General features: G+C 37.6%; 1 protein-coding gene across 6 annotated transcripts in view; it reads left to right on the top strand.

Annotated features, from left to right (window-relative positions):
* The window catches only part of CORIN (corin, serine peptidase), a 136729-nt gene that overhangs the window by 42954 nt on the left and 78656 nt on the right, over window positions 1-15119 (top strand). For all 6 annotated transcript variants that reach the window (XM_054064705.1, XM_054064707.1, XM_054064704.1 and 3 more), the window contains one exon: window positions 7217-7427. In XM_054064705.1, the coding sequence (XP_053920680.1) occupies window positions 7217-7427 (211 nt within the window). The remainder of the gene's footprint in view (window positions 1-7216; window positions 7428-15119) is intronic.

Genomic DNA, 15119 nt, shown 5'->3' with positions numbered 1-15119 from the left:
TGCTAATAATTCTTTATTCTATCTGTATTGAGTGTTGTAATTAAAAATATATTTTCCTTCAGACCTTATTTTTCTTGTAGTGTTAAAGCTTATGAGAACGACACCACTACTAGATCAATTTTATTAATCTTTTATCGTATTATTAGTTTCTTAATTTTGTTAAGATCTGTTATCTGGCACTTAACTACTTTTCCAAGGGGTTAAAAAGAGCACCCAAAGAGTGCTCTGCCTAGTTGTAGAAATGTTGGCATTCTTCCTCATTTCTTCAATAGTGTAATATGACAGTGTGTTGTTCTGTAAGAATTGATTGGTATTTTCTGTTATGGTATGATGTGTCCCGGAAGAGAACAAATATGCAGCTTTTCTAGGAGCGTGGAAAAATTGCGAGGGCCTGAGTAGGTGTTTAGAAGGGAATACTCACCTGGTGTACACGCTCGGCAGCCAAGCTGTTCCTGGAGTCAGGAAATTGAGGTGGCTGTGAGTTGTGGAAATTGTGTTTTCAAACCAGCATTCATGTGAAATGATTGCAGAGACTATGCTTTTGTTGTGAAATAGGTGATTTTAAATCCTGATACTTGAATTAAGGAGAAAACAGTTTGTAGATTTCCCTGCTGGGTGGATTCCAAAGGATAGATCCTAGTTCCTGGCATCTATTGGTGTGTGTCAGAAGCAAATCACTTACTGTGGGTTTTTTCCTGAGTTATGGAGAAAACATCTGAAATGCAGTATCAGATGTTCAGTCCCAAGTGGACTGTACATGAGAAATTCATAGCTGGAGGGAGGTCAAAAAAATCTGTCCATCTTCTTTTTTAATTGAAATGAAAAAATGTAACAGGATGTCATAGCAAGTTTTAAAAAAAGCATTAAAATTTTTTGAAGACAGTAATGAGTTTTAGAAAGAAGTTATGCTGAAAAGAGCTGGTGCTAGTTGGAATGCTGTGCTCCTTTGATCTGGAGCAGAAGTTGATGACAATCTGGATATTCAATAGCAACAGGATGGAGGACAAAAAAGGCATTCTATAGCTTCATATGTCTCACATGGGACTCTGAAATCAAGCAGAGTCACAACATCCTTTTAGAGTCGTGAGAACATGGCAGCTTGGGATTGGAAAGAAATGATTTTCTGAAGGCCATTCCCACATCAAGAAGCCTGCAAATTGCTCCTGTAGGCAAATTAGACAAGTTTCTAGCTTAAAATGGATGAGTTTGGTTTGGTTTTGCTCTTCTTAATGGGATTCCTAGAAATTTTCAGAACATTTTAGGATTAAAGATGAGATTTTGTTCCATGTTGGTACAGCTTTTGCTTTGAAAGAGACAGGTGAGTGTTGCCATTTTCCCTTGCGTTTTACCCAGGCTTTACCAGTAAATTTACGGACTGCAGCTGTGCAACTTAGTACAGAGAATGTACCAAGCTAAGTTCTGTAATGAAGTCAGTGGTGATTGCTGCTGTGAATTGAACTCTGTTTCATTTTCCATAAGCTTCTTAAAGATGTTCTGTAAAAGCTGCTCTAATTAAAAAGATTATTTTCTAACTGAAATATTGGCAAATTTGACCTAGGGTATGAAAACCAGTCTGCATACTTACCTCTTCAAATATTCTCCTGTACCATGTTATGCTTTGCTTATCTGAGACAGAACGTTGTTTTGCAGGTCTGCTACAACAATTATAGTAAAAACATACCCTAGCTAGGATCTAGGCCAGTTCATGTTGCTTTAACTGAAGGCATCGTTTAACTGCAGTACATTTAAAATGCCTGATGCCAGGAGGAAAGATCGCAGATCTGTTTTTATGGGGCAAGTTTGAAAGTGAATGTATTCAGAATACAGAGTTGTACTGAATTTATTAATAACTTTTTAAAGTAAAGATGTTCTTTTATTTCTCATCAGATAGGAATTGACTCTGCTGGGGCAATTGAAATATTTCTAACTCTTTTGAAGGGCTTTATGGTGCTGAGCATTGATGACATGGTCTGCCAAAGCACTGCTTCAGCTGCTGAGAGCAAGCTCTGATCTTACTGGTTCCTGTCACTGCGCTGCCCCTTCTTTTGTCCTAGAACAAATGCTTTTGCTGCCAAAAAGCTATTCAACCCAATGATCTGATCCAAGAGAAAAAGAGTTTTTGCCCCTCTTTCTGTCTTTCACCCTGTGTCCACCAAAGAAATAAAATTGTGGCAGGAGAGGTTAGGAAAGACTTTGTTTTTCAGGCAGGCTAATGTCCAGAGCTAGTTGATTGCATAACCTCTAAAATACCCAGAAGTGACAACCACTGTTGGGTTTGGAATCATGACCTTATCATTACAGGGATGGTTGAGTGTGATTAGTGACTAACCAAGCTTAAGCTGCAGTTCCAGTTACATTACTTCGGGGCTGCCATAAAGCCTTGTGGGGAAGAGTGTAGGTGGTTACTTTCTGTTGGCTCAGTCCTCTAGTTCAGTTCACTTTGTACAGATGCAGTCCATAGGTAGTACAATCTGGGAACAATTTGAAGAGAAGAGAGTGAAAGGGAAAATGTGTTGTTTAAATTAGTTTCAGCAGCACTGAATATGAAGTTCTAGACTTGTATTGCAATTCTTGGAATAGAAGAAACCCCTTTTTACCAGTTCAGTCCATCTGGCAATAGCTAGTGATAAACAGAGAACTCTTAATTTGGATGAGTGTTAGAAATGACCCATATAATTAGGAACCATGCTGTTCTATCGACACCTCTTTTGCCTGTTGTTATTCCCATTCACTGCCCACCCCCAGCATTGCCAAATCTACTTTGTGCCTTGTATTCTTAATAATTAGTGAATCTGTAATGGAGAAAAAATTAGGTTGAGGCTTCGCTATGTGTATTAGGCATTTATCTTCTTTTCTAGTCTGTTTCCTGATTGGTTTGTAACACATATAGTACGAGTATGTTATACCACGAGTCAGATTAGCATTTGGATACTGCAGGGCCACATAGTTTATAAAACACATTTGGCCTGTACATATGAAGCAGAATTTAGCAATTTGGTAGAATAGTTATGCATTTTGAGGTTTACCGCATTCTTTTCTTACATCTGTGGCTGTTTGTCAGTATAATTTTTCAGTTTTTCTAGTTGTTTGTGGAAAAAATAGAATACTACTATTGTCATTAAAATATATTCTTACCTTATCTCTGTACTATTTTTTATTTTAGAATATCTACTCCTTCTTAAATTAACAGTCCCTTTTGCTTGTATTTCAGTAACTTTTCTCCTACTTTTAGTGTCCTTTACAATAAATTATCCCTTGCTCTGCAGAATGCTGTTTGCCTTTTTACAGAGCAATTTGTCACTGAGAAGACTTGCCTGTCAGAAATGTATGTTCTGTCTATCACAAGCTTTTGGGCTTGATGCAAGAATTAATGGAGCGACCTGTTTTGTGCAAGTGATCAGAATAGAGAATCTTTGTGTTTTCTTCTGGTCTCAGTTTAGGTGAAACAACCTTGCTCTGAAGTAATGTGTTCCTCAAAGTATGGCCAACTTATGCAGTTGCATGGAACTTGAGAGATCCTGTGCAAAGCAACAAGGATACATCTGCCTGCTGCAACTTAAATGTCTGTGGGCCAGCTTGGAGAGGAATGATGTATCTGTGCTCTGCATCTTCGCCTGGCGTAAATGAGACAGGAGGGCGATGTTCTGGGCTCATTAGTCCAGTGCAGAACTAAGGGTGGATGAGTACAAGGTAGCTTTCCATCATTTGAGACTGTAGTACTTGTTGCTACTTCAGTGAGAATCCAGGAACACTGTGATACAACAATTGCTATTACCCTGAAATTATACTTTTTGACTGAGAGGTGTGGACACTCACCTCTCGCCTTGTAACTGGGTGAACAAAGGAACAAAAAATACAAGAGGTGGATTCAGGACCTGCGTTAAAAATACAAAGGTCTAACCCAGGCTTTCCAGAAGAATATTCTAGGATATGGGTGTGCCTGGGATTAATACGACAGGTCCTGTATGTAGTCCATTCTTCCATCTTTTTTTTTTTCTTTTTTAGTTAAACATTCTTGTACAATTGCTTAAAAATGACTGGAAAAGGGGAAATGTAACTCCTATTTTTTAAAAAGGGAACTACAGGCAGGTCAGTCTTACCTCTGTGCCCATCAAGATCGTGGGGCAGAATCTCCTGGAAACTCTGCTGCAGCACAAGGAGGTGATTGGTTACAGTCAACATGGCTTTGCTAATCATGCCTGACAAATTTGGTGGCCTTCTATGATGGGGTTACAGCATTGAGGGATAAAGGAAGAGTAACTGACATCATCTATTCGACTTGTGCAAAGCATTTGACACTGTCCCGTGCAGCATCCTCGTCACTAAATCGGGTAGACATGGATTTGACAGATCCACTGCCAGCACCACTGGCTGGATAAGGCATTGGCTGGATGGCTACATGCAAAGAGTTGTGATCCACAGCTCAATGTCCAAGTGGAGACTGGTGACGAGTAGCATTCCTCAAGGGTCAGTATTGGGACTGGTGCTGTTAAACATCTTTGTCGCAGATGTGGATGGTGGGGTTGAATGCACCCTCAGCATTTTTGCTGACAACACCAAACTGTGTGGCAGTGTAGACACGCTGGAGGGGGGGGATGCTATCCTGAGGAATCTTGACAGGCTTGAGAGGTGGGCCTGTGCAAAACTCATGAATTTCGGTAAGGCTGAGTGCAAGGTCCTACACCTGGGTGGGGGCAATCCCAAGCACAAATATGGCTGAGTGGAGAACGGGTTGAGAGTAGCGCTGAAGGGGTTGTGGGTGTTGGTAGATGAGAAGCTCAATATGAGGTGGCAATGTGTGCTTACAGCCCAGAATGCCTTCTCTGTCACATTTGTGTGAATTTTAAGAAGTCTAAAGCGGTCCATACACATGTTTTCAGCCAAAATGTCACTGCTTCTTGACACAAGTTGTGGTAGGGACAATTTTGCCTGAGAACATAGATACATGATAATTTTGTGAAAAAAAACCCAACAACTTTTCAGTATAAATAAATGGCAATGAGTTTGTTCAAGCATAAAATATAATGCAACAAATGAAGGGTGATTTTACATTTTTATAGCAGGTCAAGATACTGTACAAAAGCCACAGTATCAGTAGTTATAAAAGAAATGTCATCTTTTAAAAGAAAACTTTGTAGTTCTGAAGTGAGTTTCCTTCCTTTCTCTCAATGTTTTTTCTCGTTTTCCCTGGAAAGCTATTTTAATATCACCAGATTTTGGTCTCACAGCAGGTAGGTTTGATGATCATCCTGGTAGTATTTTTCAAAAATACCCATACAACTTCAGAGCAAAAGTTACACTGAAAATCATTAACATGTGGTACTCATATAGTCACTTTTGAAAACTACACTCTGTGTTTTTGAAAGTTCTCTTGATTTGGAGGCTCACCACTGTTTTGCTGATCTCCCAGCACTTACTTTTAATTCTGAATGGAGAATCTATCCCTGATTTATAAGGAGAAAGTGTGATTCTTTGATTAACAAATCAATTTGTCACTGTACTGTTGGAGTAAGAAGAGTTTGCTAGCAGAAAATAGGAGTACACTGGTGCTAAGATTTCTTTTTGACAGTTCTGAGGAGTGGAGCATCTTAACTTGAGAACACGTGGCCATAGTTTTAGCTTGATCAGAATGAGGGGATAGACATGCAGTTATTTCAATGGAGCAAGATTCAGTTCCTTAGTGTTTGTTGAGATTTCTGGAGAGGAAAAAGACAGAAGGAACTTTGAGTGTGTTTGTCAGGCACTGAAAAAATAGGGATTATTTTTTACCAACTCTAGATAGAATTTGAAATCCACCTTTTTTGTCTATCCCTTTGAAGACAGTGCAAGTTGAAAAAACTTTAATGAATTTTTTTCTTCATTATGCTTTGCTTTCTCTACTCTTATGTAAGGTTATATTAGTCCATAGATACCAGAATTTGCCATTAGTGCATTTAGACAGTGAAGACTGTGTCTAGACTGAAAGGTGAAGAAGAGACAGAGGTGATGAATCCTTAGAGCTGCATCTTGTGTGCTTTGTATCCCGGGCTTTTATCAAGTCAGGTGGTCAGGTGTAAATGACTGGCATAGTTCTTGGAATAAGCCAGTCCCAAAATATTTGATGATGGAAAGTTATACCCCATTTAGTGCTGCTGATGTCCAGTTTGCTTAGATAATAAGAACAGGAGTCCTAGGGCTTGAATGTGCACAAGAGTTTTCCCCATTCAGAAGGCTAGAGTTGGGGTGGACATTTACCATGAGTTTGATTTGTTTACAGCATGATTAGTGTTAGAGTCTGGTCTTGAGAATGGGCTGAGGTCCTTGCTTATTGTACAATGCGGATGTGCTCCAAGTGTGGAAAAAAATGCTGCCAGAGCCCTACTAAGTGGCCTAGAAAGGCCTTCATCAAAGTAGGGTGCTCTTGTAATATTAGATTTTAATAGTTTTACTTGATGAAATTTCTGAATTTGATGTATGGCTTGTGAAACTCACTCTTAAGAACTTCATATAGTAAGTTAACCTGCTGATCATGTATAGCTGAGAGCCTATATATGCACACAATAGAGCATGTGCAGAGAAGGGTTTGTCTGGTAGTTTGAGAGTGGGACGATAGTTTAGGACGGGGGTAGGTGTTCATCCTGTAAAAACAGATAATTCTATGATGTTAGGATAGAGAAGAAAGACTGTGGAGGTAAAACTATCAACTTGGGAAAAACAGGCAAGCAAGTTGATGTTTTGGCAGGAAAGCCAGCTGCAAAGTAGAGTGGTTACAAAAAAGAGGAACTTTATGGAAATGCCAAAAAAGAGAAACTTTATGAAAACACAAAACCAGAGCAGCTTCAAAACCCAATTAACCTTTATGTTTTCATATGACTTCCATTCTCAGTTACAGCCAAAGCTGGCTGTAGCCAGGCTATTATTATGATATGTCAGTTGACCTGTGTCAGAAATGAATTTGTTTTTACTCCAGGTTTGTAGGAGGTCAGAGAATTGTGAAAATATCTAAGAGTTTAGTTGGTTTTCCAAACTAAGCTACCAATCTTCTCCAGTTTCCTTTCTGTTCATAGGTATTTAGTTTTTGTCAGTATTAAGATAGCATTATGGAATGTTGTCCTCCCTGTAAGGTACATGCATTGCTCATTTCTTCTATATACTGACTAGCCAATTCAAAATATGCTTTAAAACATCTATTAGATAGTGATATTTCTGTTCTAAATATATTATTTTAATTTCACAGGTGCCTGCATAAGTATCACCAACAGCCAGTGCCAAATGCTGCCATATAACTACACTACTATAACTTCAGTTCTTTCCATTGTCAAAAGTATTGAAATGGAAAAGTTCCTGAAGTTCTTCAGTTATCTCCATCGTCTCAGCTGCTATCAACACATCATGCTGTTTGGCTGTAGTCTTGCTCTTCCTGAATGCATCAGTGACGGTGATGACAGGTATTTGGAAATGAAACTCAGTCAGTGACTAGAGCCAATTGTAGTAAAATACTGTTTGTCTAATCAGTCAAGGGAAGATCCAAACTCAGACTATGACTTTCTCATTGCAAAACTCCTGTCTGTCAAAGCTGTTGACAACATTTCTCCCATGATAAGAGAATTCTGTTGGAGTTAGCTTAGGAAAAATATTGCCGCTATGTGGAATAAATCTGTGATATTAGGGAAGTCAAGCTTATTTTCTTAAAAAAGGTTGTCCAAAATTCTTGTACCCAATTTCTCCAGTCTTGATGTGCTGCAATGGAATGCTTTGTAGCAATATAAACACATTGGATATGAGTGATATAGCCATAAAGTACGGTGGCTGTTAGTTAAGTTATACTTCCTTTTTTTAAGCCGTTTGCTTCATGAAATTTAATATTTTAAATATATTCTATGGTATTAGATTAGCAGGATATAGTCAGGGTGACAAAATTTTGGAAGCTTAAAAAGCATGTCTTGTTTTTTGCATTTACATAACACCACAGCATTATATCACGTGCATGCACTTTTTTCATTGAGTTTGATTTGAATAACGATCAGTGAGTTTAACAGTGCTAAAACCAAAATGTGCTGAAAAAAGGAAGAAAGGATTTTTATTTTTTTTAAATATGTACACATTCTCTGATGTTTCTGCAGGGGGGGAAGAGAGGGTAGAGTTCTTTCTCCTTAGTTTCATTTCCCTCCATTTCCAAACTGTCCACTGTGAAATTCAGTGGAAGAGAGTATAGGAATTGAATAAGTGATTCACTTAACTTGACAAGAACCAAGAAGCTGAAAACTATGCATTTTAGAAGGGACAAAATGCATATGAAAAAAGTTCTATGAGATGAGGTAAGCTTGTCTAAAATATAGTTGCTGGTGGAAGATCCAGTCCGTCTGGGCAATGTATGCCAGCCATTTTCATTGCACCAGAGTGATTCCTTGATTGACCAATTAAGCTCACTAAGCTGACTGAAAATTAATGCGGAAAAAAAAGTGTAGAGATGTATGTTTCAGACTCGGGAGGTAAGGCAGCATGGGTAATTGTAGAACAAGAGTGGCCATTAAACTGGCTGACCTGTTTAATCCAAATACATCTGTGTGTGTGTCTTTGTTAGACTACTGAAAACTATTTTAAATTAACCCTGTTTAATTCAGTGCATGATTAATTATAGTCTTCCAGATCCAATTCAGTATTACAATTGTTCCAGTTAAAGAATCTGATAATATACAGCCTTGAACTACTTGCTGCCTCTAGAAATCATAGAACAAAGTAAGAAAGACGAGTTCATGTAATAAATTGATGCATTTAAATATTCAACAAAATAAAAAAAAATCCAGTTCTCTCTTGCTTCACTTACTCTGCCTTGTTTGGAATTTGACTTTCACAAACTCTCTGAGAGCGAGTGGTGCATGTTAAAAGTGCAAAGCTCATAAATCAACCAAATAAATAAAGTTGTGAAAGGTTAAGTTTTTTACCTTTCCTTTTCCCTTTCTTTCAGAGACATCTTTCTTGCAGGGCTTACATTATGATAGCTGTCTTGCTAATTTAAAAATAATAGAAGTTACTAAATTTTAGAACATGCAGGTTTTTTCTCTGATTTTGGGTAGCAGTCAGAATACTTTGAGATTCAAGAGTCAGGATTTTCCTTTGTTTCTATTCTGTCTGGTGGGGTTTTTTTTGTTTTCTTTTTGTTTTCACAGCAGCAATCTTCTCAGGTTAACTCTTAATGTCAAAGCTGGAAGTGGATTTCCGTGTCCTGGTTTCTGTTCTGGAGGTCCCAAAGCCTCTCTTTTTCCTTATTCTAAAATATTTTTTTGTGGAAACTGTTCTGGCCCCTGCAGACTGGTTGGGAGAAAGTCCAGTGTGAGACTGAACATGATGCAGGATTATGTTAGAGTCTGACTTGACTTTAAGTAACCATACATCTCCAGAGTGAGTCATGGGTGTCACTGAAAATGTTGATTGAGTGGCAACCACAGGAAGAACTGTAGCTTTGGATTGATGAAGTGCTGGTTTGTTGAATCTAGTTTGCTAAGCCCTAGTTATTCTAGTTTAGCTTCTGCTTTCTTCTTCAAAGAGAATACATTTTTCTGTAGGCAATGGAGCAATTTTTGTGATTACTATTTTTCTTGTAGCACCTGATTATTGCAGGCAATCAGATGTATTTCAAAGCCAAGAATAATGATTTAAAGAAGATTTGTAGCTGCATAAAGTAATTATTTAACACTTTCCCTCTCACCCCAGTCCCCCATCCCCTAATCACTCATCTCAGTGAGATCTGGAGAAAGCTCTTCACTGGTATGAAAAGTTCTTGATATCATAGGAGGAAGTTACTTTGTATGTGTTGAGTGCAGATACGAAGAAGAAAGAGAAGGGCCCGGTTTAGGTGTGTTGAATGGAGGAATCTGGGAAGTGGAAACACACTGAAAGGGAAGCAGGAAGGCCACTGTGGAAGATTCTGATGAAAATGAATGGGGATGTGTCCATAAGCTGTAGCCCTTGTTTGGGACTATGATTGCTTTTAACATATGGTGTCTTCATACACCAGGATGGAGAAAAATTATTCCTGACATAACCACTAGTTCCTCTGATAAATTTCAGCAGTTTCATTCTAATTGCCAGTGCATCCCTGATGATATATTGTAGTGCAATTATTTCAAATATATGCAAAACATAATTTGACAAATGCAACTTACGCTGTAGAGAAGAAATAAAACTAATTTGATGCAAAGATGTCTATTCTTAGGCATGGTCGAAAGAGTCTGTGTTGGCTGCTGCAGCCATGGGAGCAATGATTATAACAATGTGTTACAAGAACAAGAAGGGAAGTTGCAAACACTAATATTTGGCATCCCGGGTGCTGTCATTACATAGCTTTGCTGTGTTATTTAAACTTAGGTCTGTTTCACGTTTATCTTCCATGTGGTTATAAACATTGTGCTCATTAACACATGAAGGAGATTAAGTTTCTAGGCAGAGTATCTTCAGTGTTTGTGTAACACACAGTGTAGTTAGATACTGGGGTTTCTGAACCCTGCCACAATATTGTTGCTCTTGAAGAGTGTTCTCTGCCTTACGGAAATGAAGATAATGTGTGGCAGTAAAAATGTGTTAATTTAACAAGCTGTATTTAATTCTAGCAGCTGGATGTACAATCAGCTAGCCCTGCACTTTTAAGAAAATACATGACAGTACATTTAAAATATTGCTTTCCAGTAAAAGTAATTTTTGAAACTACAACTCTAACCTCTGTAAGAATGGAAAAGCTGAAGTGCAATAAGGCTTTTTGATTGCTTATTACTGACTCATAATTTGGCTAGTAAGAGGCTGTTTATTTAAAAGCATTATGAAACTTCTTCCTTCTTGGGTGAATAGATAAGATATTTCCAATACGACTTCAAAATCAGTCTTAAGAGACCTGTCTTAACACAGTCTGGCAGCACTGCTAAGAGAGAGTGGCTCGGTCCTGAAAAGTAAAACAAGTGGTTCAAGAGCATCTTAAACTAGTCAATGTGTTTAACTAATGATTTCTAAAACACTCAAGGCAGCAATATGTCCTTTTGAGTAGTATTAATGTGCAACCTGTTACCACCAATAGCTGCAGTGGTGTTTTTTTTGTTGTAAGAAGGATCTGTCCTCAGAGCTATTGAGTGTGTTTAGGGGTTTAAGCTTGTGAACTTTACCATTGTGTGACACTAAAAATAGGCCAAAGTTCAGTTACTGAAGCATAGTGGGTGTTTATTTATAGCAACTCACTTGCACTGGATTCTGTGAGTCCTACACGCTTCACCTATTGCATTCAAGTAGACCAAAATAGACTCTGAAAGGCATTAGAGTGCAGTGTTTTCAGATTTTTGAGAGGAAAAAGTGCGTATTATAAAGCCAAAATTAATGTAAAATGTAAGATTAAAAATCAATAGAGAAGCCCACAGTGGGTCAGCCTATAAATGCATAATGCAGCAGAGTCATGGAATGATGCCTTATTTCTTGCACTCTGTGAATACTCATGTTTTATCAAATAACTTGGTAAAGCAGGCAAACTATATAGGTTCCTGAAGGCCTATGTACATTGTTTATTTTGGACTTTTTATGCTGGGAATAGATTTGAAGATCATGGATTCTCATGATACCTCTTTGCTGTCATGCTGTCTTACAAAGCAGAAAATATTAGCTTGAGTGCTTCCACTAATCTTCTGTGTAGAAGTGTATTCCAGAAAGCTGAAGAAATGCCTCCCACTGATGGATGCCCAGAGTTTCAAATCTTTGGAGGTCAAACTTACTTTACCTAGAAAATAGTATTAGGATAATGTAAATTAAAAAGTAGAATATGCTCTCAAGCTAAAATTCTAATGCACCTTGCATTTGTGTGTCTGTTTACTCACAGTACTTCATGTCAGGCATCTTTAAAAGTAAAATTATATAGTGATTTCTCTTCAATTAGGTCTCAAACAATCTACCTGAGATTGTGTCTTTTTTATGTTGGATGCTGAAGAAACATGCACTGAGGGGTAGTCTACTGCCTCTGAAAGTTTATAGCCCTGCTGAACAAAACAAGTAAAGGATAGGAAGAGAAAGGAATATTGTCATATTAATAGCTAGAGAAGCCCAGACCTAGCAAGACATTGGCATTAGAACAGAGAAATTGTAACACTTCTATCCTGTGTCTTTAGGTATAATATTATTTTTCTTGTTGATTAAAGACTGCAAATTAATTTCACTTGTTATTGTTTATTCACTTTAGTTGTGATCTAATATCTTTAGATGCAAGAGGAAAAAACTCTCTGCTATAATTTGACTTTTTTTTTTTTTAATTTTTTTTTTCTCTCAGGTTCATTCTAAGGGAGAAAATAGTATAATGAAGGAAAATTACTTTCTTTGATTTTTAGACTCTTTCCTATGAAGGAGTTTGTCATGTCATTGTCTTTATGTAACAAATAATTTTTTTGTGCTGTACTATCTATGCTAGACACAAGAGTAGCCAGATAAAGACTTGTAGAAAGACAAAAAGGTCAGAATAGGGCTGCGGGGTATGTTTGGCGCAGAGGAAATTAACTATTGAAAATCAGGTTAATAGGAAAAAGGTTTTAAGAAGCTGTGAACAGTTTGTATGCAGTCAAATATCTTTCGAAGAGCTGCTGTGTTATGACTCATAATGGCAATTTCTATTTTTAGGGTTTTTTTGTTCATTGTCTTAGTCTATTTTCTATAATATACATTAAAAAAAAGTCTCATTTTAATGATAGCCATAAACTAGGATGAACTATCAGGTCCAAAAAACAAATCCAGAAATATGTGTGGTGTCTTTCATTATAAGCCAACAACAGTTTAAAACAAATTTGGGGTGAGGTACAAGGAAGGAGAGGAAGAAAATTTCTTTCAGGCCCTCTTAAAATACAGAAAAGAATCAGACTTCATAAAGTGAGAGATCTCTGTCTGTCGTGTTTTGTATAACCAATGAATGAGAAAAGTGATGCGGCTACTTCCCTTTTCAGATTTTGTGAACTGCACTCTTATCTTATCTCTGTTCTTTGTTTCTTCTGCTTACAGTGCAATTAATTTTTATTTGATATTACTTTATCACAGTACACTTCTTAAAATAACAAGACAATATATAAAACCAATGTTTTAGAGTTAATTGAAGGTTTTGGAGTATTTAGGAGGAAAGTTGACTGAATCACGTAGATCTTGCTCAAATGGCTAATGAGGATTTTTATTTTAAGATGTTGAACAGGAAGCTATCAGCATACATTTAAGTCAATATCTAATATGCAAAATCTGTAATGGGTGTCCAGTTCTGGGCTACTCAGTTTAAGAAAGACAAGGAACTGCTGGAGAGAGTCCAGCAGAGACCCACAAAGATGATTAGGGGATTGGAGCACGCCTCTTGTGAAGAGAGGCTGAGAGACCTGTGTCTGTTTTGTCTGGAAGAGAGAACACTGAGAGGGGGCCTTATCAATCCTTATAGATACATAAGGGGTGGGTGTCAAGAAGATGGGGCCAGACTCTTCTTCAGTGGTGCTCAGTGACAGGTCAAGAGGCAGTGGGTGCGAACTGGAACACAGGAAGTACCACCTCAACATGAGGAAAAGTTTTACTGTGAGAGTGATGGAGAACTGAACAGGCTGCCCAAAGAGGTTGTGGAATCTCATGTTCTGGAGATGTTAAAAACCTGTCTGGACATGTTCCCGTGCAGCCTGCTCTAGGTGAACGTGCTTTAGCAGGGGTGTTGGAGTAGATGATCTCCAGAGGTCCCTTCCAACCCCTGCCATTCTGTGACTCTATGATTATGAACTTAAACATTTTAGTAGTCAATAAAGTAGAGGGAATGTTCAGTGGATGAAGTGCTTTTTATCTAGAATGTTTGGAATTATGTATTTTCTTTTAAATGTTGCCCTGTCTTGGGTTTGAGTGCTTGGGAGTCGAACAGACTGGTTAAGTACAAGAAAACACACCGTTGTTAAATTTGTCTTCGAATACATGACCAAGTCATAATGCAGCCTTCAGTTTTTAGATCTAGTTGTGGTTCATTTAAGCACAGTTGTGACTTGAACCACACAACCTTGGAAGTCCAGCTAATGAAAAGTACATATAGACAAATACTGTTGAAAGTGAACACAAAAAATCAGGGAGGAAGAGAGTGTGATAAAGTTGTGAATGCTTGCCTATAAAAATAGTGTGCTCTGTCTACCACTATTATTGATTTTTGTGTCTTTCATTGTTGATTGAAAACATTCAACAAAGGAAATCAATACAATTGCTACTGTTTAGCAGAAAATCTGAGGAACACACAGGGTGTGTGTAACTTGAAAAAGCTCAGACCAGTAGAAAAAATGAATGCTTTTTTTCTTTCATTGTGACCTTTGTGCCTGTCAATGTAACTTACAATAGCAGTAATTTCACCAGTAGTTATAACAATAGTAATTGTATGATCTGATTCTTTCTGAAGTGAAGCATTGAGGGTAGAGTTGCTAGTAGCAGTCAGTCAACATTTGTTGAGAAACGTTTAGTAAAGCGTTTCCTGCACAATATAAATGCGGCTCAAGTTTGCCCTCGAATTGATAATGCACTAATTCAAGGTGAAAGGTAACTGATTTACAGCAACAAGAAAGTGAAATGGCTGGCAGGTATAATGCACACGGTGGAGATTCAAAGTAGCAAAAATGTCTGGTTAAGGTATCCGTAAAATAGCACTGAACAGTTCCTATATACATCTGGAAATACCTATGTACAGAAAGAGATGTCATATGTAAGGTCATGTTTGAAACAATGTTTCAGTGAATGTGCTGAACATACCTGAATTCTTTTCCTGAATAAAAGGACAGTGAATCAAGTCAGTGAAAGTTCAAATAGAAAATTGAATAAGTAATAAATGTATACATACGAATAAAGAAAATCTACAGTAAGCAGATTCAGAAAGTGACAGAGTATTTGCGTGAAGAAAGGAATTACAAGAAAAATGACCCCAGCTCCCACTCTGAGAAAAGATAATTGTTCGAAGAAAAAACCCAACCTATTTTTGCTGTCCTATGACTAGAACACGTTCTTCATGAGATAAAAATGAGATGTTAAGAACCATCTAGTTTACATCTGACTTCAAAAAAAAGGAATGCTCATGTATTTCTGGAAGATTAACATTGACCATCTTGTCATTGGCCATTTGTCTTGCCATT

The sequence above is a fragment of the Cuculus canorus genome, chromosome 4, assembly GCF_017976375.1.
Source record: "Cuculus canorus isolate bCucCan1 chromosome 4, bCucCan1.pri, whole genome shotgun sequence".
Lineage (NCBI taxonomy): Eukaryota > Metazoa > Chordata > Aves > Cuculiformes > Cuculidae > Cuculus > Cuculus canorus.
The sequence above is the reverse complement of the archived record's forward strand: the minus strand, read 5'-3'. Positions and strand labels throughout refer to the sequence as shown.